The sequence below is a fragment of the Heterobasidion irregulare genome, assembly GCF_000320585.1.
Source record: "Heterobasidion irregulare TC 32-1 unplaced genomic scaffold scaffold_01, whole genome shotgun sequence".
NCBI classification, from domain to species: domain Eukaryota; kingdom Fungi; phylum Basidiomycota; class Agaricomycetes; order Russulales; family Bondarzewiaceae; genus Heterobasidion; species Heterobasidion irregulare.
Window position 1 is genome coordinate 2,743,929 of NW_009258197.1, and position 25,968 is coordinate 2,769,896.

General features: G+C 51.7%; 11 protein-coding genes across 11 annotated transcripts; 7 read left to right on the forward strand and 4 right to left on the reverse strand.

Annotated features, from left to right (window-relative positions):
* Positions 1 to 4: 4 nt before the first annotated feature.
* On the reverse strand, positions 5 to 383 carry HETIRDRAFT_448018 (uncharacterized protein; the record flags this gene model as incomplete). Its single annotated transcript, XM_009543117.1, has 2 exons — positions 5 to 156; positions 239 to 383. The coding sequence occupies 2 exons, from the start codon at positions 381 to 383 to the stop codon at positions 5 to 7; spliced, it is 297 nt and encodes a 98-aa protein (XP_009541412.1).
* Positions 384 to 1,027: 644 nt separating this feature from the next.
* On the forward strand, positions 1,028 to 2,183 carry HETIRDRAFT_306569 (uncharacterized protein; the record flags this gene model as incomplete). Its single annotated transcript, XM_009543118.1, has 5 exons — positions 1,028 to 1,203; positions 1,263 to 1,331; positions 1,383 to 1,875; positions 1,933 to 2,002; positions 2,056 to 2,183. The coding sequence occupies 5 exons, from the start codon at positions 1,028 to 1,030 to the stop codon at positions 2,181 to 2,183; spliced, it is 936 nt and encodes a 311-aa protein (XP_009541413.1).
* Positions 2,184 to 3,209: 1,026 nt separating this feature from the next.
* On the forward strand, positions 3,210 to 3,960 carry HETIRDRAFT_448020 (uncharacterized protein; the record flags this gene model as incomplete). Its single annotated transcript, XM_009543119.1, has 4 exons — positions 3,210 to 3,220; positions 3,290 to 3,515; positions 3,619 to 3,675; positions 3,805 to 3,960. 4 exons carry the CDS (start codon positions 3,210 to 3,212, stop codon positions 3,958 to 3,960), a joined length of 450 nt encoding a protein of 149 aa, XP_009541414.1.
* Positions 3,961 to 4,163: 203 nt separating this feature from the next.
* HETIRDRAFT_153994 (cysteine protease C48) lies at positions 4,164 to 5,703 on the reverse strand (the record flags this gene model as incomplete). The annotated part of the gene is made up of 5 exons (XM_009543120.1): positions 4,164 to 4,588; positions 4,717 to 4,803; positions 4,885 to 5,025; positions 5,106 to 5,541; positions 5,663 to 5,703. 5 exons carry the CDS (start codon positions 5,701 to 5,703, stop codon positions 4,418 to 4,420), a joined length of 876 nt encoding a protein of 291 aa, XP_009541415.1. The 3' UTR covers positions 4,164 to 4,417.
* Positions 5,704 to 7,065: 1,362 nt separating this feature from the next.
* HETIRDRAFT_167079 (uncharacterized protein) lies at positions 7,066 to 7,410 on the forward strand (the record flags this gene model as incomplete). Its single annotated transcript, XM_009543121.1, has 1 exon — positions 7,066 to 7,410. One exon carries the CDS (start codon positions 7,066 to 7,068, stop codon positions 7,408 to 7,410), a length of 345 nt encoding a protein of 114 aa, XP_009541416.1.
* A 1,827-nt stretch (positions 7,411 to 9,237) lies between these two features.
* Positions 9,238 to 10,827, forward strand: HETIRDRAFT_407138 (uncharacterized protein). The gene is made up of 4 exons (XM_009543413.1): positions 9,238 to 9,422; positions 9,475 to 9,518; positions 9,598 to 9,706; positions 9,773 to 10,827. Exons 1-4 carry the CDS (start codon positions 9,324 to 9,326, stop codon positions 9,851 to 9,853), a joined length of 333 nt encoding a protein of 110 aa, XP_009541708.1. The 5' UTR covers positions 9,238 to 9,323; the 3' UTR covers positions 9,854 to 10,827.
* Positions 10,828 to 13,073: 2,246 nt separating this feature from the next.
* On the forward strand, positions 13,074 to 13,707 carry HETIRDRAFT_431844 (uncharacterized protein). Its single transcript, XM_009543122.1, has 2 exons — positions 13,074 to 13,154; positions 13,207 to 13,707. The coding sequence occupies exons 1-2, from the start codon at positions 13,151 to 13,153 to the stop codon at positions 13,497 to 13,499; spliced, it is 297 nt and encodes a 98-aa protein (XP_009541417.1). The 5' UTR covers positions 13,074 to 13,150; the 3' UTR covers positions 13,500 to 13,707.
* A 4,067-nt stretch (positions 13,708 to 17,774) lies between these two features.
* HETIRDRAFT_413838 (uncharacterized protein) lies at positions 17,775 to 18,642 on the forward strand (the record flags this gene model as incomplete). Its single annotated transcript, XM_009543123.1, has 5 exons — positions 17,775 to 17,840; positions 17,897 to 17,914; positions 18,049 to 18,142; positions 18,196 to 18,229; positions 18,285 to 18,642. The coding sequence occupies 5 exons, from the start codon at positions 17,775 to 17,777 to the stop codon at positions 18,640 to 18,642; spliced, it is 570 nt and encodes a 189-aa protein (XP_009541418.1).
* Positions 18,643 to 19,263: 621 nt separating this feature from the next.
* HETIRDRAFT_305909 (uncharacterized protein) lies at positions 19,264 to 20,011 on the reverse strand (the record flags this gene model as incomplete). The annotated part of the gene is made up of 3 exons (XM_009543124.1): positions 19,264 to 19,542; positions 19,608 to 19,809; positions 19,866 to 20,011. 3 exons carry the CDS (start codon positions 20,009 to 20,011, stop codon positions 19,264 to 19,266), a joined length of 627 nt encoding a protein of 208 aa, XP_009541419.1.
* A 301-nt stretch (positions 20,012 to 20,312) lies between these two features.
* Positions 20,313 to 24,295, reverse strand: HETIRDRAFT_306549 (uncharacterized protein; the record flags this gene model as incomplete). The annotated part of the gene is made up of 18 exons (XM_009543125.1): positions 20,313 to 20,394; positions 20,453 to 20,469; positions 20,529 to 20,871; positions 20,921 to 21,092; positions 21,170 to 21,797; positions 21,852 to 22,173; positions 22,221 to 22,280; positions 22,336 to 22,392; positions 22,449 to 23,044; positions 23,095 to 23,184; positions 23,238 to 23,435; positions 23,494 to 23,574; positions 23,629 to 23,732; positions 23,797 to 23,921; positions 23,978 to 24,006; positions 24,061 to 24,087; positions 24,133 to 24,173; positions 24,232 to 24,295. The coding sequence occupies 18 exons, from the start codon at positions 24,293 to 24,295 to the stop codon at positions 20,313 to 20,315; spliced, it is 3,036 nt and encodes a 1,011-aa protein (XP_009541420.1).
* A 201-nt stretch (positions 24,296 to 24,496) lies between these two features.
* Positions 24,497 to 25,913, forward strand: HETIRDRAFT_448027 (uncharacterized protein; the record flags this gene model as incomplete). Its single annotated transcript, XM_009543126.1, has 4 exons — positions 24,497 to 25,058; positions 25,111 to 25,268; positions 25,319 to 25,453; positions 25,509 to 25,913. 4 exons carry the CDS (start codon positions 24,497 to 24,499, stop codon positions 25,911 to 25,913), a joined length of 1,260 nt encoding a protein of 419 aa, XP_009541421.1.
* Between the last annotated feature and the right edge of the window lie 55 nt (positions 25,914 to 25,968).

The window sequence follows — 25,968 nt, forward strand, 5'->3', positions numbered from 1 at the left end:
GATGCTAGTGTGATGTTGACGTTGCTGAGGCAGCTGCAGCGCTTGACGAGGCGGCGGCAGCGACATCGTGTTTAAATTGGACAAAAGATGTAAAGAGCGCGATAAAGATCCCAAGAAAGAGAAAGGCGGTAAAGGCGATGGCTGACAGGATGACCGCTGGGACGAGCGTGGAATAGGGACAGAGCGTAGACCGAACGTCACACGAGGGGCGCAGGCAGACGGAAGTGGAGCACCGTACCTTTGCGAGAGACGTGGTACTGTGCGGAAAGATCGTAGTCGACGCGGGACGGAGACGGCGGTGATGTCGCGGAAGGTACGAGGACGAAGGAGGGGCACGTGGAGGTGGGGAAGGGGGAGTAGGATGACCAGGTGAGTTTGCGCATGGCGGTGGTGACCGAAGGCGATGCGCTCGGAATGTAGTGGAAATATATATATAGACGACGGAGGGGCCGAAGCCGGCCGGAGGACCGTCGTTGTCATTGTGTTCCCAGCGTGAAGTTCGCGACCCCGCTCAGCCTCGTCCAGTCTGCCCACCCGAGCCGTCCACTCCTTCCTTTCGTGCGACCATCACAGGCAGGTCCTACTCTCCGCTCATTCTCTCGAAACACGCCATGTCTCGACAGTCCTCCTACATTCACCACCAGCCTCCCGACAACTCAAAGGCGTCTTACGACGATCTCATCGACCAATACGCTTCCCCATACGCCGTTACCTCGAAGCACAAGTCCTTCACATTCGATCCGTCATCAGTGCGCAATGCCTTCGTTCCTCCACACCCTCAAACGCAATCACTGACAACCCAAATAGAAACAGTCTTTTTCGACCGCTGAAAGCGGCAGGAAGGAGGCAGATGACGACTTCGATCCGCGAAGGTCTATGGCATATCCACCATTACCACAGACAACGCCGCAAGACCCTCCTAACTTTTGGAAGAAGGTTTGTCTTGCTTTGTCTCGTCCACTCATTCAAAAGTGCTGCGGATGCACCCGGGGCACACACTCACTTCATTCCACACATATTTCCTTAGATGATTCCGGACTCTATAGCATGCCGTCTTTACGTTCTCATCGTGCTTGTGGAGACAGCAGTAGATCTCGGTATCGAGAGTGACCTCCTCGTCCGATTCCATGAAGCTGGCAAGGCAGACGACGAGACGGTCTCGCGAAAAATGCCCGTCTACCTTGGCATCTTCGCACTCGCCCAGTACGTCCTTCGCTTAGCCTTTTCCCCCGCAAATTGCTAAGCCTTGTGGTCCTCGTCAGCGTCTTTCAACTTGGCATGGCCATCGATGCGGTCTACGCCCGAAATACACTTCAATTCATCTCCCTCACGTGAGCTCCTCGCAACCGATATCCCATTTTTCTAAATTAAACCCACTTCAGCATCTTCAACGGCCTCTTCCTCGTATACGCCATCATTCAATCCTCCGAAATACGAAATTCCCTCGCCTCGGTCTCCGATCAACAGGGCATATCACATCTCCCCGTCGATGTGCTCACGACCATCCTCCCTGTCGTCATCTCCATCTCCGAGCTTGCTTACATTGGACTGGGATACAAAATCTACACAGAGTTCGGTTGGAAGGTGTACAAGTTCCTAGGCGCGGATCGGCGCATCAAGCAGATGTTTGCGCACTACCAGATTTTCCAGTGTCTCGTCAAGTTTGATGTGTTCTTCTGGGTGGGATTCTGCGTCCAGTTCATCTGGCTCGTTCTCAGCAGCAACGATTGGGAATTCTATGTCACATGTGCGGCGCTCCCTCTGTCGATCGTGCTCCTTGTGGAGGGACATCTTGCGGCACGTTATGAGAATAAGTGGATGATGCTGACCTTCATGTCTGGATGCGTGAGCGCGATGGTGTACTTCTTTTACAAGGTCTGTTCGTCCTGACACGCTGTGCGGCCAACGGGACCCAGCTGACGCGCCCTGCAGCTCGTTAAAGTCTTGATTTTGAAGAATACTGCAGATTTCGCATCTGTTTGGCAATCACTCACCACATTTTGTATGCCTGGTCACGACACTTGTCTGTTCTCTTACTGACCTGCTCCCTCAAAGCGATCATCGCAATAATGCTGCTCATCGCGACTTTTATTTATGCATGCATCATCATGCGAAACTTCGGCCGTGGGCTTAAAGAGCAAAGTGTGTTCTTTCTTCATGTTCGCGTCCATGAATGGTTTTAGTCTCATCGGGTCCTTTCTTAGTATCGAAGAAGCAGGAGACAGCATTTGGTACATCGAAACATGGTGCCTATCCATCCATGTCTGTCCGTGCAAACCGGATGAGCATTGATTGATGAAGGTCAGCAGCGACCGCCGACCGTACGACGCTTTTCACCTTCCCAAAGGACTTGTATTCTGTGCCTCTATCTCCTCTTCCTCCTCAATGTCCTCTCGTCTGCCACTCGCGCTGCAGCTTATATACGTACACAACCCTTCACATACCACCGCGGACTCCGATACCTACGCTATCCATCGCTCGTCTCCATGCCCGCTTATTCTACGCCGTCCACATCCCTGCACCCCCATTTTGACCCTGAGTTTCTTAACAGTCTTCTGTGGCGCGCGCGCGTCCGCCACGTCCTTTTACTGGTATATCTTATATATTATCTGCACGCTTGACCGATGGTTGCTGGGTCTACATCCAAGCGTATTTACTCTCTTTTTCTTTGTGACCTATACCTTCCTACATACCCCTTCTTCCTTCGAGCCGCCTGTCCCCAAACACCCTCTCCTCTCCGCCGCCGTTCTCTTTTGCCTGGCCCCATGTCTCTACTTCCGCTTCTCCTTCTCGTGGCTCTATGCCTATGGTCTTCTTCTCGTGAGGGTCCAGTCGGCCCAGCCGAGAGGCCACCTATTTCATGACTCTGTACGGGGATGTGGGTCGTATCTTTCACTCGGCGAGACGGGCGCGGTGTGGGAGGAGACAGATTATACTTGTATTGCTAGTCATGAGCCAGGTGTGAATGGAGGGTTTCCAATTAATATCCCGTATTTTGTGGGCTGTATGTACTTTCGATTGGTTTGAGCTAGATGATTGCTGTGATCAATTCTTGGTATGAGTGAAAGCAGACCATACAAACCACCTGCTGAGGATGGTCACCTCAGTCGTCTGCAAGCGTCTCGCGCGCCGGGCCGCTTACTTTGCCACTCTGGCCCATATACTAACTGTTGTCGCTGCGCAGCACCTTCCAATACTCGACGTATAGCATGTCTCAAAGGTACGACTGCACAACTTTTATGTCGCCTATAGTCAAATGACCACGAAATCACTCAACATTATCACCCAGATACCGCCCATCGTCCAGCCACTCCCTTCGTGACCGTGCCACGCTCGGGCTCCCTGAGCCCTCCTCGGGGTACTTCCACACGCCCCCGCACTCCGGCCGCTCATCGCCCTTCGACCCACAGGCGCAGGCACACACACCGAGCGGGCATCGGTACGTGGATGATCTGGAGGGCCAGAACGACGAGGCGCTCGAGGGGCTAAGCGCCAAGGTCAAGCTGCTGAAGGACGTGCGTGGACGTTCCCCACTTTGTCCTGCGACGATGTGCCGGGGTGCGCCCGGGCATCGTCGGGCGTACCTGTGCTAAAGAACTGACGGGCCCTTGTGGACAGATCACGATCGGGATTGGGAACGAGGTGCGCGAGTCGACGGTGCAACTCAGCCAGATGGTGCGTAAGACGGCCCCCAGTCCCTTCCTCCGTCCTTTCCCTCCACCCGTCGTCCCCCCGCTGCATTTCGCTCCGCTCACGCACTAACTTCCGCACCCATGTCTACATCCGCGCATGCACGCACATTAGAACGACGCGTTCGCAGAGACGTCCGGCATCCTCTCGGGCACGTTCCGGCGCATGAACAACATGGCCGCGCGCCAGGGCTGCCGCTGGCTCTGGTACATTGTCTTCCTCGCCATCGTCTTCTGGTTTTTCCTCGTCGTGTGGTGGTTTCGGCGGTGACGGCCCCACCACGGCCCGCCCCCGCGCTCGTTTCTCTCTCCCATGTCCTCTGTTTACCATACGCTCTGTTTCGTCTTGCTGTCCCCCGCGGACCTTTCGTTGCACAATCAATCGATCGACCGTTTGTACGCACACCTGCATTAACACTCATCCATGCACCGTTGCCCTTGCACGACCACACACGCTCGGGATGCTTCGACAGAGACCGATTCTAATGGCCGTGCGGCGCAAGATAGCATTAAGAAAATACAATAAAAAATTCGAAAAAAATGGCTCCGTCCTTGTCTACCCGACGACGAAGGGAGCGAGCACAACAGCAACAGCAAAACAAGAAGTCCCTTTGCACTAGGGCAAACGATCAGGCGAACTCCAACCCACCCCGACAAGCTCCATCTACGCAGTCCCATCACCCGCACCCGCACCCGCACCGAAACACGCGCAGACGCAACAGCAGACGCTACGACTCTTCCCGCAGCCTCGCGTTCCCGATCTCCCATATCATGCGCCGGCGCAGGTACGCCATGTCGCGCTGTGTAAAGTTGAACGCCTCTTCCCCACGTGAGAGTGTCTCGAGGAACTGACACGTGAACACCCCACAGTCGTACCCGTTCTCCTGCTGCGGCGTCTCCTGCGGAGGCAATGCGTGCAAGTCAGCCATCGGGTTTCGAGATGAAAGACGGAAAGCCGAAGGTGCGGCCGCTCGCGACCGGAGACACCAGTGGATGGTAGCCATGTTTCAGAGGAACGGGGACCTACCGGATGTGTGTAGTCTATCCACCCCGTGAAATCGAACGGCTTTTTCCTTTTGTCTTTATGCTCCGCATTCAGGTATTCGCGCAGAAGCTGAAGGGAGCGAGGAAGAAGTTGCCGTCAGCGCAAAAACTCGCGGGCTCGTCCCGCCACGGAGTGGACGACGATCCTTACCCTGTACACATTCTGACGGTCCATGTTCATACTGTCGTAGGACTCTATCCGCTTCCTGCGGAAGTTTATCGCCGCACCGGTCCAGTGGGAGTTGTTGTGGTTGATGGGGATAAGGAGCACGTCCTTCGAAAATATGTCGAACTGGGCAGGCAGCGCGCATACATGTCCCTCGTTAAGCACACACCCGCGAGTGGTACAGGCTGACAGCAGGCAGTGCTTACCTTTTTCGTCCACTTGGCCAACCGTCCCTTTTCGTACCCATCCCCTTTCAACTTAGACCAGAAGAACGTGCTGAAGTAATGCACATCCAAGATCGTCGATCCCAGCTTCCCCCGCGTCGCGCACCCTTTAGAGAAGCCATTGACCCCATTGACCCCATTGATCCCATTGGCTCCCATGCTGAGGCCCTTCTTCTTCTGGGCGGTGTTTGAGCGCGACAGGATCATCTGGCCGTAAAAGTTGATAATCTCGTCGTTCAGCCATTGAGACGGCAGTAGGCGCGACAGGTCGCGGTCCGTCACCTGCTCGCGCTCGCAGCGCGAGATGACGCCGCGCTGGGACAGGAATGACTGGACTTGCGCATCGTCGTCGGCCGGTAGGGACCGGGGAAGCGGCGGAGGTTTGGGTCGCAGGCGCCTCTCAATTTCTTCATCCTTTCTGCGTTTGTTCAAACGAAGCTGTTCGTAAGAGGGGATGAACGGTTTGAGAGGTGCCGGGCTGGATCGAAGTAAGAAGTGAGGAGCAGTTGGAGGTATATGGCTCGAGATCTCGGACGAACCCTTCGAGCGATTGTCGCGCCTTGGTGAGAGCGCGCTTCATGAAGGCGATGCTGGCTTCCTGCAGACAGCTTGAGTCAAAAGTGAAAAGTAATATTGTGGACTTTGCCCACTTCTGAGAACGAGTGTCTCCTGCTCGGCGAGGAAACTAATGGCTGGATGCGCAAGTCCCATAATGAAGGGGATGCTACAGTGATAATGCATGAGTATTGAAGTTGTATCAGACCGCGATGTACACGTACGAGAAAGCGCCTCTTTCTGTTCCAGTAGCTCTAAGCGTTCCCGGTAACCCAGAAACTCTGTCCAGAGGTGAGATATCTGAATGAAGAATCACAACAAAATGAGCACACCTCTGAAGGTGTTCAGATCGGACGAGTAACCTGTTGCGATGCGGAGACCCCCAGCTGTAGAGATGCGTGTCCCCGAGATTGAACTACACTTACCGGCTGAGCGCTTGAGAGCGTACAGCTCATTCATCTCGTCTCTTTCCTTCTTGCGCGTCTCCTTCACCTTGGCCTTGTGCTACACATCACATCATAATAGTATTTCGAGGAGCGATGAGAAACGACTGCCAGGAGCGTAAGCGCAGAAACGGGAGAAACTTACAGCCGCGGCGAAGATGTGCTCGTGTTTTTTCGTCTGTGCCAGGTATTTCTGTGTGCGGCGCTGTTCAGCGCCTTGTATTGCTGCGGCCAGCTCTGGAGGGTAGCCATGCCGCGTGTAGGGCCAATGCGTTGGAACCGATGTTGATAGCTGCGTGGATGCCTTGGGCGCGGAGGGCGCGATGGAAGGCGGTGGCATGGCTGATTTGGCATTCGCAAGGACTGACGCAGAGGTAGATGCCGTGGGCTGGCGCTTCGCCAGCAGATCGTTGACATTCAGATGAGCGACTCGCCGGAGTTTTGGGGGTACGGCGACGGCTTTTGAATGCGGGGGCTTCGTCGACTGAGGTGGTCGCAGGGTTTGAGGAGGAGGTTGTGATACGTTCGTGGATTCGACGTCCTGCGATGTCGGGGGGACTGGCAGCGATCGTGAAGAAGGGTTTGCTGCGATGGCGGGATCGACTTTTCGCGGTGTCGGCGCCGAAGGGAGGCGGGGAGAGGGAGGAGGGGCCATGGAGCGATAATACTGCAGCGGTATTGGTGGACGATGAGGGAGGCGACCGGAGGACAGGCCGTGTTGAGGGAGGGAAGAGGACTGGGGAGAGGTGGAGGGAGGAGGGAGGGAGGAGTCGAGGTGCTTGATCGCTGCGTCGCGGCGGGGCAGACGAGTGTTCAGTATGACGGGGAAGGAGGCAAGTGAGCGGGAGACGCACCTTCCGCGACCTGGCGGAAGGTATCTCTGCCGAGGACGAGGCTGTCACGAGCGAGTTGTATCCAGCGAGAGAGGATGCCTTCCGCTTCGGATGGACTGGGGTCGCCGCCGAGCATGCCCGTGCGGGATGTGCGAGGGTGCTTCGGCGCACGGACGGGGAGGATGGCGTCAGAGTCGTCTGCTATGCGGCGTTTCTGGCTGGCGTGCAGAGGCATCGGTGAGAAGGCACACGAGTCGGGACACAGGCACGGAGGAGAACAGCCAGAGAGAGCTGCACGTGGTCCGTGTGGCAGATCAACGCCCTCGACGCGATCGCAGGCCCCAACATGTCCCGCAAGCGGCCGCCCACTTCGCACTCAACGCTCCCCTTCCCAACGCCTGGTTGGCTCAGTTGGTTAGAGCGCAAGTCTCATATGCTCATATGAGTGATCATTGAATCACGTAATCTTGAGGTCGTGAGTTCGACCCTCACACCGGGCACGTTTTTGTCCCTCGATCCCTCAATGATCGATTCGCCGTCCACTTGCAGGCACTGTGCTCATGATCACGTCTTCTGCTTCGAATTCGCGGGACAGGTAGCGTCAGTTTGTATAGGTGCACTCTGCCCCGCGCAGCAGGTGACCACAGCTGTCTTGAGCACACAATCTTCAGGCCTGGTTGGCTCAGTTGGTTAGAGCGCAAGTCTCATATGTTCATATGAGTGATCATTGAATCACGTAATCTTGAGGTCGTGAGTTCGACCCTCACACCGGGCACATTTTTGCCCTGTGAACGCATAGCATTTGCTCTTCATCTTTGGACTCGAGAAAGTGCCTTGTTCAGACAGTCTGTATGTCAGAGACGGTCCAGAGCAACATCGTTAGGAGGAGCGCTCTTTGGGGCTCGATTATCGTACGCTATAACCTCCAATTATTGTACTTGAATTGCTTCTAAGGTGTCGGATTCTATGGCGTGCCTGATATCTACACGTTCGATTGGATGCCCATGGTGATCAGTCAATGTGGCCTAGTGGCTCACTGCCTGCAGGGAGGTGCCCCAATCCTTCAAAAGCATGAACGAGTACGAGAAGTCAACCGCTCCTGCGAAGGGGGCGAGTGGCGGTTCTGAGCGAAGAAGGGAGCGGACGACAGTGTCGAGAATGTACATGTCAAGGCCCGGCGACAGTTGAGGCCTTGAGGTCACTAGCATCACCCAATTTCATGTCCATGCGTGTCATCCCATTCAGCGATGAGAGGCACCGGTTTACCGTCTGACATCCCTTGTATTATGCTGCTTGGCATGTTCCTCGTATACCCATGCTCCAAGTTGCGCGGTTGGATGCGGCGCTGTCATCACATCAGGGTTAGCTGATGGTCAATGACAGGGCTTATAGCATTTGAGCAAGGCTTGGCGTGTGCCGGCATTAACTGTTGCATGGCGATTCTGTGGCTGGTGTGGTAGGCAATGGGGACACTGCATGATGCGAAGAAACATCTGTGAGGGCAGCCAGGAAAACTCGATCCATCTGAGGACCATGAACCATGTAACAGACGCAATTTGCGGCACGCGATCGGACAATATATTGATCCGTGTACTGTTTCACAGTCCTGTGAATGTTGAGTGAGATAGGTCGAACATGTTAGGGCATGGCTGGTGACAAAACATAAAGACAGCTTCAAATAGATTTTTTTCATGAACCGATGTCAGACACGAGCGTCCACAAAGTCGAGATCCAGTCCCCAAGACCTCTTAATGGGCTGCATACGTCACGATGCCACTTGCGGGGCGCCGTCTAGGCCAGCCTCATACGGCAGTCAAGCACAGTCTAACATATGACGGCGGCGAAGGTTCGGTGACCGCTACGAAAAGGAACGTACAGAGAACGTCGGAGAATGGGACGGGGATAGAGCGCAAATAAAGCATAATTGCGGGCCGAAGAGCAGGGGCGATGATGTTTTGGATGGGAAGCCTCCTGGATCACGGTCGAGCTGAAACACGGATGGCACGCACCACCACGCACCATTCTCGTACATGAGCGCGACAGCGACCCAGCACTGTTCAGTGTTGAGGAAACAACGCTGTGTGCAGACAGCGCGGGAGGCAGGTTGCCGCGCGGAAGCAGGCCGACCGCCGAAGGGCCGGGGCACAACTCCCCTGCCCGGGTTGCCCCTTCGAACTACCCCGCCCACTCTTATCTTCCATCTCCCTATATAATCGCTCAAACTCTCATCCCACCACCGCCCCGCTGTTTTCTCCTACGTACCTGGTGATTTCCCCCGACATTGTCTTTTTGCGCTGCTTCGTGTATAGGAGCCTTTGAACAGCTTTGAACCTGAAACTCCCCCATTAGTACATCGTCCTTGAACCAGCATGGGCATGAGTTACCGTCGTTACCTCGCAGGGGCCCGCGTATACGGGTGCTCAAAGTGTCGCACACACCTCGCGACTATTCATTCTATGATTTCTCGAGTGAGTGATTTCGCAAGCCAGGTTCTCGCCGCGAGGTCTGATTGTCCTTCAGGCGTTCAATGGTCAGCACGGCCGCGCATACCTGTTCGAAGATGTGTGAGTGCTCTCTGCCATTTCGATCGACGCGATGATCGCTAATCTAGACGCTTTTTGACTCCCGGTCCTGCTACCGCAGCGTGAACGTGGTTGAAGGTGAACCGAACGACCGCCAGATGACCACAGGCAACCACACCGTCCGTGATATCTACTGCTGCAAGTGTCAAACAATCCTCGGCTGGAAATACGTGCGCCCGCCTTTTGCCTCCGTGTCGTCTGTTCTTGGTCCTCACACTAACGCCATATGTTCGCAGGACAAGGCATACGAGCCCACACAGAGATATAAAGAAGGAAAATTCATCCTCGAACGCAATCTCCTGGTCGACGTGCAATAGTCGCCCTCACCGTCTTCCGCGCACGTTCCTCCGTATACACTCACCGTCACAGGCATCAGGCATCAAGTATATATCTAGTAATGGCAGGCCGCACGCGGCCATCCCGATTCCGAGCATTCGCAGCGTTTGACGTAAAGCCCACCGTCGCACGCAGTCGTCACGCTCTCATTCACACCGCGCTCGTGCATCTTGCGTCGCGCAACGCATATCGCACGATCGCACCTTTGCACCTACAAACTCATATTCCCCGTGCTGCACGCCCCACCTTCACTCGCATGCGGCAATCTCGTTGTCGAATCTTGTTGAAGAACCATATAGATTCAGAGCTACTCGGGGTTGGGTCTGGGTGGGTACATGGTTAGAGAGGCCACGTGGTTCGATCTGTCCGTCGGCCGCAAGGCACCGTCGTTCCAGTCTCTCACTAACTTCCGCAGCATGGGGTCTTGCTCGGTTTCTCCTTGCTCTCCCCGCTCTCCCCTTCTAACGCCGCCTTTTTCGCATCGCCATCTATGGATGATATTCCTGGTCCCCGATTCATTCCGTTCTATCCCATCCCATCTTCTCCTTCGCATTTGCCATCCTTCCATGTAGAAGCTCCTTCCGTCGGCACCCGTTCGTTCCCCACGCGGGTTGCTGCGTATTCGTTTCGCACTCGAATATCTCCCGGCGCGGCCCATCACATCATTTCCCGCCTTCCAGAATGCTCGTCTCCCATCACCATTAATTTAAATTCCATTTCCTTTCCATTTGGTTTATATTTTTTATTGGTACGCGAGCATCTGTTGTTATCCTCTTGTTCCCTCATTTCTCTCTCTTTCTTTCGCCCTCAGACGCCAATGGCGTGTTTCTTTGTGCGTTGCCCACTCGGGCAACACAATAAATGAATGGATGTACGTTTAGATTGTATCTATGTGGGCACGATTACGGGTCCTCAGTTTGTGCAAAGAACGCGAACGGGCGTATGCGTCGACTTTATATCCTCTCAGTGTATAGCCAAGGCATGTCCCCTTTGATCCTTGTGCTCACAGCTCCTTTGCATCAACTGCCCATTTGGAGTACGTGTATTGTAAGTTACTTTATGTCCAGTCTCATTCATGATATCATCGCAACTTCAAATTCTGGAGGATGGACCCTTGCTATGTAGCGGTCCCACACACTTGGCCAGACCATCACGCCCATAACATGACATGAAAACACTGCGTTCGATCGAGTCTCGAAAACGATACAATAAACAACGGAGGCAGCCCGCACCGGCTCACACTCCTTCCGACATTACCATCTTCAACGATGCGTGAGACCTGCTATCCTTGTACATTCGATGATGGCTTCCCGAAGGGTTTGCTGGCATCGTAAGCGCGCTGCTAGATATGTCGGATACTCATGGATGTACTCTAGCAGTCCTGCGAATGAAAAAATAAACAAAGAAGTTTGATTGAGATAGCCCCGCGAGACTTCTCTTCTGGCCGGCGGTTCACCTCTAGTTGCAGGACCTCAGGTATTCACGATGCGAGTTCTGTCGCCCAGAGCGTCCCGATTGCGAATGCGAAAGGATGTAGATACGACGATCGGTGCTTCCTGGATGCTTCTCGTGCAAAGGAGTTCTTAACAAAGATATGCCGAGGCTAGGCGACAGATGCGATGTCCTTCCTGTAGTGAGAACGACCAACAATAGAGATAGGTCTTTCTTTGGGTATTGAAGGCGAAAGCGAAGGAGCGTCTCGGAGATGAGGTCTCCGTGTGTATGGGAGACTCTCATGGCATCTCTTGACGCTCTGCAAACATGATAGCGCCAAACAGACATCGAGCCAACGCAGAGTCATGTACCGCCGGTAGGCGCCCAACTAGCATTGACGCTGACAACAAGTACTGTGGGGCGGTGCTCGTTCCCATGAGAAGGTAAGATGCAAGAGTACCAGCGCCTTGAAAGGTTTCAAAAGCGCTGGGGGGAGACTCGGGATGTGCTTGCAGGTTCGAGCGCTAGTATTGAGAATCTCAATCAACCCGTCAACATCCAACAATTCACACGATCCGAAAGCATTTACCATGACATTCTGACGATGACTCAAAAAGTCAAAGATTATGATGTTCACTCGGCAATCGGACCCTATCGGACCCCGTTCATTCCTTGCTTTGGTTGGGGAAGTCTTGAAGGCGTGTGTCGGGGCAAAGCAATGTACCGCAAATCATTTACTCTACTTGAGATCATTGGGCTGGCGTAGCTAGTAGTGAAGGCAGTGTGGAGAAGGCTGGATGAATCAGATGTCAGCAGAGTTCGCGTGGGCCCACCGTCAGAGTTCTGGGGTACGCAAGCAATGTCGGTCAATCGCAAGCCTGTTCGCTGAAGAATCAAGAAGGACGGCGCTTATATATGGCAATCTGCAACTCTTCACACGGATCGAGTAGGTGCGCGGATTGATGAAATGCTTGTCCGCTGACTTGCAGTGAGAAAGAAAGTGGAATTGAGATAGCTGGGGGAGTATTGTTGAGCATGAGAAGCCTTGAGGATCGAAGGAGCGATATTGTCGACGGTTCTCGCAGCACGTTTTACAAACCATTTGGTCAGGAGGACTTGAATCTTGACAATAACACCGCTGTTGGGGTTGTGGAGAATCTGTGGAGGCAACGCGCATTGCGTATTAGCAAGCATCGACCTTAATCAGATCAGCTTTGTACGGGGTTGGGGTGCAAGGGTATCGTGGACTTACGTTACCTGACATGGCATGAGCGCCGTGACCGAGGGCGGCAGAGTACGGGCTTTGTTACTGTGCTTTATGGCACATGTATGTTGTTGGGTCAACAGGTGGATTGTGTAGAAACCGCCAGCAGGCCATCTTCGAACGGCCGAGAACATATGGTTCTTAAAATTGATCGGGGCGTTAAACTATAAATATAATCATCCTGGATTGGGAAATGTGATCACAGTCGAGGAAAGAGTAAATGCCATGCAGATGTGCGCCGTCACACGAAGTAGGGATAGTCGTAGAATCGCGGGGACGAGCACATTTGTACCGTGGAGGGCGAGAGAGGGAGTAGGCTGGAGGAGGAATGCTCAGAAAAGCAACTGTACAAGAAAGATGCCGAGAAGCCGGCGTCAGGCAAGGCAACGGAATTACGCTGTCGAAATGCCCCAACTTGCGGGCAACCCCAACAGACCGACCAGAGCAATTCACGATCGTTTATAACCACGCTCCTTCGCGCTCGCCATTCCCCACATTCATATCATCCAGTCACCATAGCGTCATTCTCCTTGACTCCTTGAAGCCCCTCGCGAAGCTCTTTCCTCAGTCCGAACATACTATGGGTCAGTTATTTCGAGTCCTCCATAAATTCGGCGCTCATCCCCACAAATTTAGCGACCATGTCTTTGTCCGTAGCCACCCGAACGTTGCCCACCATCTCCTCTCCCCTCGCCTCTCCTTCCTCCCCGACAAATTCGCGCCCATTACCAAAGCGTGCATCGTTATTTCCAACATCTCGTCCACTACGCCCGTTCCCCTCCATCTCGCAGTCGTTCACACCCGCTGGGTCGCGCGCTTCCCGCCCAGACGCGAAGAAAAGCGTAAAACTCATTGAACCGCCCAAGAACTTCTCTGGTGGCACATTTGTGCTTAACCTCACTCAGGCGGAGCTGCGTAGAGATGATTGAAGATATGAGCGGGTTGGATGTCGCTCACTCTGGGACGTACGAAGAAAACTTCACAAAGTGATACAAACCTGACCCCGAGTCTGCTGCTAATCCACTCAGCTATTGCTAGTTCGCCATCATTCCTCCCACTCCCCCAGCCGCCACCAGTATTGTCACCGCTGGCACCGTTCCCTGTGTCTCGAGTCTCTCTGTATACCTGCCACCGAGTGTACATTCTTCATCACATTCGCGTCTCTTCCATATCCTTCAGTATCGCCGGGCCCTATACATTCATACACGCCCTCATTCGCCGTCTCATCAAAAGTTCCGCACTATATTATTGCCTTATCCTTTTTCTCCCTCTTGGTTCCCTGTCTCAGTTGTGTCGTTATCTTGGGTCTAGGATTGCCCGTCTCCATTCGAACGCTGCATCACATCCACTTATTTGCTTTCTTCACCCCCTTCGCAGCATACTTTTGAGCATCTCTCGGCTCAGCAGCAACCTCGGGTTATCCGCTGTTCCAACCATTTCCTCATGTCATGCATCATGCCGCCTATGATTGTTTTCTTCTCTTTTGTAATAACAATACAAAGATCGCGAATCATGTTTGCTTGGACCACATCCTTTGTATGACGTCGATAGGCTCCTAACGATAAACGAATCTTTCAAATGACATCATGCTAGACCGTTATTCTTCCAAATTCATCAATTGATTTGAATCGATGGTATGGCGGTTTTTCGATATAGCTGATTATTCCAAGATGTCACTAATTAATCCATCTGCTAGGTCCATTCGCGATGTTACTGTAAGGACATATGTTCCAATACTAGAACGCGTGTTCGAGGACTCGCGGCTGATCGCTGGAAAGCTACAAGTATAGAATGAGCGCGCACACTCATTGCAGAAGACGATCCTCACCGACGATGCTGCGCCGCAGTCGCTCTCTATAAGTCTGACAACATGCTGCCTGTTGGTGAATTATTGCTAACAACTGAGCGTGACATAAAGGAAAGCCTTGGCCGCAAGGTTTTCGAAGTGTACCCAGCTTGTGCGGACGAGTTGTGAAAGTTCTCACTGTGTTCAAAATCTATGGGGAAGCCTGACATTGGTATGGCTAACCTTTCTGAGGAGATGGCGGCTTTTGAAACTGCAGATGTGTTAACTATGTGTTAGCGGTAAATCAGGGTAGAACGTCTCAGGAACAACCCTCCCATTACCATCTTGATCACGATTAGCAAATTGCACTGCGCGTGGGTGGTCTGTGTGCTTTTGAAGAGTGTGAAGCACTCATGATGCATAATGCATGATGTCTCATACCCTAGAGACAGACGAGAGAAATGAGATGCGTCCTCGTCAGCCAATAGTATCCCGCGTCGCGCTGAACTTGTCAGCCGCAATCTCATCCCGTGTGCCAGCGTTAAATGCACCCAATTCGTAGTATGGTCAAGGAATGATGAACAATCGCGAGGCTGTGGTGAAGGCGCTAGATTCTGGAATGGCGACACAAGAGGACACAAGACACTCTGCGACACTATTCAAATGCAAAGTCCACTGACTTGCAATCTGATCACGTAATTCAGATCGATCTTGGCTGGAGTTTGAGCTCTTCCTTCTTGGGATTCCTTTGCCTCACAATAAGTAGTGGTGTGTCCACAGCTCACTGATATCACTGTATGAGTTTTCTGTCGCGAGAAAGCGCTTTAAATCCACTCATTGCCGACGAAAGTGCGCTTTATTTGGGCGCCATGGGACTGTCGTACCCATGGCTAGCCTTCCAGGCATCACACCTGCTCATGCGTCCGCCATCCTGAGAACTTTTTTCCAACAAGGTTAGAAGTACCCCTTCAAAGTTCAGCGTACGCATGTCGGATATGCGGGGGCTTTTCTGGTCGAGCCTGGAATGCCTTTCAGAACACTCCGGATAGTGCGGTGGTTTTACGTGGCTTTGACTCCTCGGAAGTTGAACAAGGTGAGCAAAAGAAGGTCGTGTGCAGCACCTGGATTTATTAATATTCACAGCCAATGATCATTGAATGGTGAACTTTCTCCACGTCTTCCAGGGAGGATTTCTCTTACTCAGCGGTACGGTCTCGAATCGATGGTCTCTTTTCCGTTATCTGTAGGCGTGCAAGTCTATACTCGTCGCAGCGGACGGGCGCAGATGCGACGACTGATCATCGCAGAAGCTATCCTTGGCATATCCGGCGACTGACGTCGACTTGATAGTACCGGAGGAGAACCATTTGGACGAGGTCAGTCCCTTGGAGTATAAAACCTGAAATGGGTCAAATTGATATGAATCGGCATTCATCCTAATGTTCAATTGCGTTACCGCCCATCCCTTTAACGATGCGGATAACCTTAGCAATGCACAATGGATGGAAAGGGTAGGAGGCCGCCATTTTTTCCCAGGCGTCCCTTGACATGACTAACTTGGTTCTACACATGAAGGAACTCAATGCAGACCAACTTGATGTCAGTTCATTTTGAGCACCAAAAGGAATTGCCCCTCCGTCCGAGTCATCAGTGCAGCACTGCTCAAAACATAACTTAATAGTTACGCGCCCATATCAATTCACGTCGGGACGACCCGAGCAATGCGGGAGTGATGCTCCTTGTACAGGTCCCTTGCGCGGATTCACTTACCAGACGCCGTTCAACTTACACATGGCTATTTCCTTGACGAACATGCTTCTGCGGAGACGCCTCTTGGGTCTTAATGCGTCTATGTGGATGCCGCGGTCGTTCTGCCTGCGAATTTCGATGACCAGTCAGGTAATTCCACGGTCCACAGCTTCCAAGGCATGAATCGGATTAGATTATCTGTGTATCGGAACCGGTATCGTTCCGTGGGTTCATTGAGGGGTTCGGGATATTCTCATTCTGTGGGAATGAGGAGGGATGCATGATGCTAGCGCATAGCCTGAGCGTCTGTTCCTAGGGCTGTCGGAATGGGTAAGGAACAGCGAGGCCGAGCATTCATGGCATCTGACGCGATTATCAGACAGCTACGCATGCATGATCCTGGCGAGGCGATTCTGGGCGTGCGCTCCTCGGCCATCATTTTGAATGCCTTGTTGCGCAAACCGTGCACGCCCCCATCTATCATCAGTCTTCTCTGGATCCGTTCCTTGCACCATGCAGACGACTCTGTCATGACGGCAGGTCCTCACACATGGAGTATATATATACGGGCCAGATGCGCGCTCTCCTCAAGTATGTGGTCTATCTTGGTCTGGTCATAGCGTCAAGCCTGTAGGCGTCCACATTTGTATCAACGGAGCTCATCTCGGGAACTCCGTCCCTGAAATGTTGTCTGTGACTCTTCTTTGGCATGTTCAAAGACGGATATGAGCAATACCAAGAGGTTCACGGGGCTGGACCAAGCAAGCCCCTATTCCGCACGAGCCGACACGAGCGTGGGCCAACACGGTGACCTGGACATGGACCTGTTCGGAGTGTGGGGCGGAGGTCGTATCGAGGTAGTCATGTATTTTGCGTACAGACATAGGAGGTTAACGGTAACCTCATCATATCAGGTGTTGGGAGATTGGGAGGATTGCTGATTTGAGTCCGGTGATGGGAGAGGGCGTGTAAGATTGGGGGTCTCCGGTTGGGGCCCAATCCACCGCGCAGGCCGGACGTGATGGAGACAGAAAACACCTTGTGGGTGTTGTGCACTGAGGCGAAATGCGGCGATGACCGGGGGTGTCGAGCACTGGGAGAGACATGGCCGACCGGAGTGCAGGTCCCAAGGTGCCATTGCGGGCATGTGCGGAGACGGCTGGACGCTGGCCGGCAGCAAGGCCGATGGACGGAGACCGACTGGTGCCGGGGAGGAGGCCGGAGACCGAAACGGGCAAGCGCCGAGCGGTGTCTGCCGGGTAGAAATAGGGCAACGGGTGGAAATCGCTCGAACAAGCGTCAGTACACTTCACAGCAAGTCTCCTCCCTCCTCGTCTGCTCCTCCTCCACCTTTTTCTTCCCTCCTCTCACGACCTTTACACGACCCCGCACGACGTTCGCTTTGTTATCTGCATTTCGTCGCTCTTCTATTCACCCCGCCAGCGCGCTCTATCTTCAATATCTTCGGACTTATTTGTCAAATTTCTCGTCTCTCTCGAAGGTGATTCTCCTTGATCCTCCAACCCCGAGCAATCCGCTCATGTGCGCCTGATGATCAGTCTCTGTTTCTATACTATCTCTTTCAATTTGAATAGTGCGTCACTTACCCTCTGGTCTATTTTCGGCTCCCTGCGCTTGCTTACAATTCGATTCAAACTATAGAGCAGATATGGACAGTTGGAGAGTAGCCGTGCTGGGCGACGGTGGTGTCGGGAAAACGGCGCTGGCTGTTCAGGTGCGCTGTCCCGCATAATCTTTTTCAAGCCGCGAGGGATGAACATGATTATATAGTTCACGCTTAACTGCTTCGTCGGTAAGTCCATCTTGATCTTGAACATCAGAGGGGGGAGCGACTGAGCCTTTCAATCTTCTCGCCTCCTTCTCGTAGAGGTAAGCGATGGTTTCAACCGTTGAATACTTCTGGAATGACGGCCGGATCTTAGACTTATGATCCTACAATAGAGGATGCGTATAGAAAGCAACTTGTAGTCGACAATCGGATGTGTTTTGTAGAGGTTATTGACACTGCGGGTCAAGGTACGACTCTTGCTCTCGACATTTCTTTTTACTTATGCTCACCGATCATCAAGAGGAGTACGCAACTTTACGCGACCAGTGGGTACGGTGAGTTGTGGGATGACAGCTACACGTCTATGTTATTTCCTCACCGCCTTCTCAGCGAGGGTCAAGGATTCATCCTTGTGTATTCCATCGCGTCGCGGGCGACATTTGATCGTCTGGACGTCTTCCGCCAATCAATGATGCGGGTGAAACGTCAAAAGCCTATTTTTATGCTCGTTGGCAACAAGTGTGACAAAGGATATGAACGGGAGGTTTCTCGAGAGGAGGGGCAAGCGCTGGCGCGGCAATTTGGTTGCGATTTCCTGGAGACATCCGCGAAAACAGCTCAAAATGTGGAGCGTCTCTTCACAAGCCTTGTCCGTATGCTTCGTAACACGAAACAGACAGAGCAGGCATTGGCAACCCCAGGGAGGCCACTCGAGAAGGAGAAGAAGCGGAAATGTATTATCATGTAGGGATACGTCTCGCTACGATTGCTGGACACTAGACTCCCTATACTCTGCTTTTACCTGCCTCCGATGATACCACCTTTTCTTTCTGTGTATTTGGTTTGGCCTATTGGGATGTTCTTACGGCGTTGGATGCACGTTTGCACGATCTGTCAGATGCCTTCTACGTTTTCTTTTTTGATCTCTCCTTCACGTGCTTATTCTTCCGCCGGCTACGACCTTCACGCTTTCGAACATTCCCTGGGGCTTTGAGTGACTCGTGTACTCATTGATAGAGTCTCACAGTATCGAATACTCTGTATACATTCTGTACACTCGGTACAATGACTGAAGCCATCGGACAAAGATAGAGCTTGCCTGGGCTTGTGAGCTGGACTCGCATCCTAGCCCGTACCGTAGATTGGCGTCACTGTTGGAAGCTGCGTTTTGATCATTTGATACGCTTTTATGGATTTTCATGTGGAGACCTGACAGTATCGGAATGTGATAGAGGACAAGAGGGCAAAAAGAACAGATACTCGGAAGGACAGAACTAATGTGGAACAATCAGGTACCTAGTCTCCCATCCAATTCTAGCCTTTAACCGGTTACCACCATTGAAAGACACGTCTAACAACATATCACCAATTATGTGTTATGCCAGAACAACGTCCGCAGGCTGTTCCAGTGCTCGGAATCCCGATACAGGTATTTCATAGAGTTGAACATCCCGGGCTGAATGGTCTCCCCCCGATGCTGGAATAACCACATGACCATTCCCCAAGATACGGCCGCGAAGACGGAAAAGTAGCGGGAGTCTGGGGGGACAGGCTTTACGCCAGAGGGGCTCGTGGATGACATGGAGTAAGGCGATCCAGCGCGGGGTATGAAAGATGCTACGACGCGCGAGCAAACGTACAGTACAATCTTTATGTCAAAAACACGTACCACATCAGCTTGAGCCGTACATACGATCAGCGCAATATACGTACTTGTTCATTGATAGCGTTTCGGTCGCCAAAAACAATGTAGCCGCCGAGCAGACCTGCAAAGAACGTATCATGCGATCTCTCCTTTCCGCCGTTGAGTTTCTTCTGTAGGAGCAAAAACGACTTGTAGAGCGAGACGAATTTGGCGAGGTTCAGTGCATGATGTTTGGTAGCGCGAAAAATGACCCGCAGACGAGTCTGCCAGCTGTTCCATCTGATCAATATCTACCCCAGCTACTACCAAAGGCAAAGTGAACTTACTCTCCACGCCCGAATAGAATAGCCATTATCAAGGCATGGGGGAACCTCACTTTAGCTCCATACACCAACCCATTCCGCGCGCCCTTCAAGATGGCCAAGTAGTCATGATAGCGTGGGTTCGCAAGGATTTCTTCAATGTTAGGCATGTATACTCGTACAATGCGGTATGTGGGGAAGAGACGATGAGATGTGGGGTATCAAATATGACGAGCAGCTAACCAGCCAACCAGTGGCCGGTTACCTGGAGATCAAATGGGTTCGGATGAATTCACAATCACATGCTTTTAGGCACTGCCGACTCGTGTCAAGTCTAGTATACATCCTCTACTCTTCGAAAACATGACTTCCTGGTTTGTTTGACGTCTACGCAACGAATAGACATAGATACAGAGGTAAATTCATTTTTTGATAGTGCAGGATATAGGGGTGCAATATGAAATACGACTCTCAACTGGCAAGAAAATACTTTGAGAACCAGCTGCGGTAATTATCAATGGATTGGCTCGTCCCTGTCGCCACCGACGCTGAACTACAATAATTGTGAACTGATATGAGGGAAAAAGTCGTCTTGAAAATCGAAATGCGACATGGGAGTCCATTCAACCTGTAGAGAGATTAAAGATGAGATCAACGGAAGAAGATGGCCTGAAATGAAGGACTCACGCCTCCTGGAGTGTGACCTTCGCCCTGTTGGCCATCTAAGACGACAAACCGTCGATATTTATCCATAATGGCCGGTTGCAATTGGATAGAAGCGAGAGATGATAGGATCTCTCTTTCGACAGAGGAAGACCATTGCTCCTCCGGCAACTCTGTATGTTGTTCCACGAACGATCGCAAACACCGCTCTAAGATGTCACGAGCTTGCAGGAGAGGAAGTTCTGTTTGCCAGGAGACCCAGGTTGATACTTGTCTGCTGTTAGATTGGCTGATAGGCGGTGTTGACAGAAGTGACAGTGCTCCTGTCTCGATCATGTTTAACAGGTCAGCATATGCAAAGGACCCTCTGAGATTGAGTCAACAACAAAAAAAAATGATATAGAAAGAGAACGAACTGCTCAAAATTGATAAGGGGTTCAGAACCACAGGTATCTCTAGCCAGCATGGCTAATAACGACGGAGTGATGTAACAGTCCCATAGAGGATGCTCTTCTATCATAGATATCAATCTGTACACAGCAAATGGGTAGTCTTGGAAAGCAGCTGGCGTGAACGTGACGATGCCACCTGAAACCAGTAAAAAAAATCAGGAACTACATGGAAAACAAAATCAGGAACTACATGGAAAACAGAGACGAACAGACCTAGTGGATAAATCTCGCGTACACCCCATCGTTTAGAAGATACGGTTTGATGTGTTCCATATGTGAAGAACTGCGTGTGTGCAAATTTCTTGCGGCGTTCGGTAAGGGCTGGTAACTTGGACAAAGTAGTCAAGGAGCCAACGTGCACGAAAACAATGCGAGCATGGGCATTGAGGGCGACGTCCGGTGCACCGCAGCGTTTCAAAATTGACCTCAACGCTATTGTTTCGAACTCCTCCTGCGAGTGGTCGCTACGAAAGTTCCATATGCAATACTTTCGATCGGGCTGTGACATATGGTCATGAAGCCATTTCGGAAATTTGAGGATATGTAGAGCGCGATGATACATAGGATCATCACGAAGAACGCGGGGAGGATCTGAAATTGGCTCTGGATTGCGAATCAGCTGGGTGAACATTTTCTTCTCTTCAGGAGTTCGCCAGACTCGCAGAGCAACGGCTTCCTTCTCAGACATTGCCCATGGAATTAGTGCTGCAATGAGGGCCCCAGTATTTTGAAGCCGCATGGGTACTTTGAACTCATGGCACAATTCTGCGGAGGTGGAGGGTATAACAAGCATGAGAGCCGATAGATCTGTTTGACGAGAATGCAGGATAACATAGGTTACCTGCGTTCGAGGATTATCACACGTATCAGAACAAAAGATGTCTCTTGTACATACCAATCTCCCCTGCGACATATACTTGTTAAGTGTTTGAAATGCCTCGGATGCTTCGATATCCTTGTCATCAACAGGTCCGAACTTGGCCATTTGCGCGATGGGCATGCATGCTGATTGAAGTAAACAAAAGTCGGAGATATGTAGCAGCTTCGCCAACTTCATGGAGTCGACCGGACGCTCGTCATCGAAGTGATAACTGAATCGTGACCCGTTCGGTATCCCCTCTGTCAAATTAGATAACATCGCATTACATAGTCGTTCGGCACGATCTCTCTCGGTATTGATGAAAATCTCGCCAACCCATTTGAATTTCCGCGGTACTCTACAACGTATCAGTATGAAAAACATATAACATCGATGAGATCAAACCTATATGTGCTGCTCGTGCTTGACTTAAAAGCAGGAGCAGAAGGGCGCGACAAGGGATTCCTGATATCGAAGCGTTGAATGGATTTGAGTCAAGATATATCGCAGAGGACCATACTTTGGCACTGAATCCAAAAACTCCAGTACGGTGGCCATCGGTTCCCTGAGAGTTTGGCTGAAGCAAGGCTGATGATCAGTACCACGCAAGCAAAAAAGAGGCGAAGCCCGAACCGAGAGGTAAAGAGAGTATTCCTTGGCTCTGTAAGATGTATATCCATACCCATCCCCCCGCCATAATCTTGATGATCATCCGTATGAACTGGAGACTGGATGGGGTCAGCTGCATTGTATACACGCGATGATTCAGGTTGAGTAGTAGCGACTGAGGGCGGACCAGCAGGGAGCGGTCGAGGTTGAGAAGTAGGTTGCGCTATCAGCTCCTGCGTCCTAGGAGGTTTCTTCTTGAATGACAGTTGACTTAAAAGCCCTGCACGAGGAGTTATAGCGTTACCGAACGATTTTGAGCCTTCTGAAATGACACGCTGCTTTGTCGTAAGGGTGCTTCCACTGGCCAACTGCGGATTATCCCATCGTTGAATTCGACCAGGGATGTGCTTATCGTTATAGGTACCTCTGATGGGCTTGCGGGCTGTAATATGAGGTTTATACGTTGTCGAAAGTTTAGCTGTCCTCTGTGCTGAAGGAGCTGGCGGCAGCGGTGACTGCGGATGAGAAGGGCTGTTCGCGGAAAAAAGGGATGTAGGTGAACCGGGTGGACTAGATGACGCAGAGTGGGAGGGTGTTACTGCCCGGTCCACACCTCGACTCTGATCCAAAACTTAAAATGACAATCCGATAACATGGATAGTCCACTCACCGATGTCTCAGGTGGCCTGATATCACGAGCACTTGAGTTCGTTTTCAACAGCTTTCGAGGTCGCTCCCTCGGTGATACCTTGCGCGTCGACTGAATCAAACACAGTTCAGAGTCGGTAGGATACAATCATAAAAATGACATACATTGGGCAGAGGTGAGGTCGACGTCACTTTTCGCTTCGTTCCTATGCCAGAGCTCGACGCCTTTCGTTGTGTAGACAGGGGTGCGTCAGACTCAGAGTCCGAAATAGATATTGTATCCCGGCCTTGGTTGCGTTTCAAACCCGACCCTGGTTTGATAGATCCGGATAGGGGTCTGTCATCCGAATCGTCATCGCTTCCCTTAAAACAGCAACAATTGATGAGTGATTCTGATCAAAATGAAAGGATTCGAGCGTACATTGATTTTCCGAACGAGTTTCTTGATCTTGTCTGCACCTGACTCTTTTTCCGTCGAACGCTTTGAGTTCGATGCCGATACCTGCAATGCACTTCACATGGTTGTTTGTGGGTAGCAATGGGAAGTAGTACCAACACTGAATCCTTTATGCTTCTTCTTCTTCTTTTCAAGTTCCTTTAGCCTCTTTCTCTCTTGTTCGTTTTTGCCGAAGTTTTTGTGAAAGAACTCTCGTTCCTTCCCTGCCGGGAAAGGGATTGTATTGAAAAAGGGTCAGAAGGAAGGACTCGCCAGAGAGATACTCACTTATCCAAGCTGGTTTCGCTTCCGTCACATAACCAGGATCGTAGTCCCCGTCATCCATACCTACGTTGTCCCAAAAGCTTGAGAGCAGTCGCTCGCAACCTTGAACGTTTCTCTCGGGTTCCCAGCTGCACATCGAGTTATTTGGGGATAATTGGGAAAATAACAGAGCCAATAATCTTACCTGTCCGCGTCGGAGCCATACCCAGCCCACTGAATATGGAAGCCATATGTGAGCCAGAACGAAAGCAGAATACCTGAACGCACCTTGACATGATACTCCTGATCGTGCCACTTGCTCGTGAGCGTACACAGGGAACTTCGACGAGGATCACTCACCCAATCCCCATCTTCGCTCACTCTGGCCTTTGTGATGACCTCTAGCACGTTGTACACACAGAAATGAGCTTCGGAATCAAAAAGCTCGACCAGACGCACCGACATGATACAACTCCTCTTCTGACTCTGACTCTGACTCTGACTGTTCGCTTTGATCCGGCATGCTGATTGGAGTGGATATTGTGTGCAAGACCCTCGGGCGACCGTTCACGTTCACTGCCCGAGCTTAATCTACGGGCTCGAATGTAGGAGACCTTCATGCGGTTTAGGCATATATGTCTCACGCCTGCATTTGGTCGCAACCACTATCAAGTAGTGTTCGATTCAACAAAGAACATCGTCACTGATCGACATTCCCTCTATCATGTCAACGAGATCCAAGTCCAAGCAAGAGGAAGCTTTACAGTTCCTCGATGACCTCGACTCCCTTTCTCCAGACGTTCCAGCTAGTGGAAGCGCATCCACCGCAGCACCCAGTCCAGCGAATCCGGGCGAAGCAGCGGAGGTGCTCGCATTCCTTGATGAAATCACCCAGAAGAGCTCAGAGCCTGTACGCACGACGACTTCATACATTGATCGACCACTTTCGCGGGCTGGAACTCCAACACTCCGAAAGAGCGCCGAGAGAGTCAAGGTGGGCCCGCCTTCCTCCTTAGCAGCATCGACATCGTCATCTATTAGGGGCGCGTCGCCTGCTACTTCTTCTGTCAACGTGGAAATGCCAGCGGCGCACCAAGAACCCCAACGCTCCACGCAGTCTGGCGGTTGGGGATGGGGCAATGTGTGGACAAGTGCATCAGCTGCGCTGCAGCAGGCGAAGACGGTTGTGGATGAACAAGTAAAGCATCTGCCGAAGCAGGATCAAGCCCGGAAATGGAGTGAAGGGATGCTGGAATACGCCAAGAACGCACAGCTAGACAAGCTCAGTACGTTGTGTACACTATTGCTGGATGGCGCATTGCGTTCATGAATCTCAAGGCCAGGACTTCAAGCGCGTCGGGCTTTCCACCCTTACAGAACTTCTGAATGCTGTGGCTCCTCCTATCTCCGAGCACGAGGTCATTCAGGTATTGCTCAGCCACGACATGAAAGGCTACGATGGCATCGAGTCGCTGGTTTACAACGCTCTCACAAGAGTACGCTTTTTCGTTACTTGTATCCACTGGCTCTCTTAATGCTCTTCTAGATCATGGAACAAGTTGAAGGTGGCGATCTTGTTGTGAATAAAGGAGAGGAATCGAAGCCGAAAGAAAGCTCTGGATCATCAAAACGGGAGATGAATGCTGTCGAGGGAATTGAACCTGCGCTGAAACTAGCCCAAGTGAGGGTGCTTGTATCTTCCGAGATTCTATGACTTTTCTCAACCGTGTCGGCAGGCCAATCTTGAGGAGATGATCAAAAACAACAATAACCCTCCCGCTACAGAGCCGACCTCTCTACAGAATCCAATCACCTATTCATACGTCTACCTTCGGATACAACCATTCACGACCCAGCTCTCGATACCTGAACCAACGTCGACGATATCATCTCATCTTCAGTTTATCATCCACCTATCTGATCCTGCACACCAACTTGTCCACACGACTGTTACGCAGGCAGTTCCGTCCAAATGGATGGATTTATGGGATGACTTCGACTGGGTAGAAGACCTCGTGGCGGAGGCTTTGAGAGTTGGCGTGGAAGTGGTCGGACAAGAGTATATTGTCACACGGATGGGTTGGACGAATAAGGATAAGAACGTCATTAATGAAGACCAAGCGACTACGCTGGCTGCGTAGATGCTCACACATTGTTTTCGCCCCGATTGTTTCCCATGATCGCTGCCGGACTATT

What these genes read in the sequence shown, in the direction of transcription:
- HETIRDRAFT_407138 (XM_009543413.1), top strand. Translation starts at nt 9,324, where the DNA reads ATGGGCATGAGTTACCGTCGTTACCTCGCAGGGGCCCGCGTATACGGG. An exon ending in GCATACCTGTTCGAAGATGT is followed by an intron (nt 9,519 to 9,597) that starts GTGAGTGCTCTC and finishes CTGCTACCGCAG; the next exon opens with CGTGAACGTGGTTGAAGGTG. An exon ending in CAATCCTCGGCTGGAAATAC is followed by an intron (nt 9,707 to 9,772) that starts GTGCGCCCGCCT and finishes ATATGTTCGCAG; the next exon opens with GACAAGGCATACGAGCCCAC.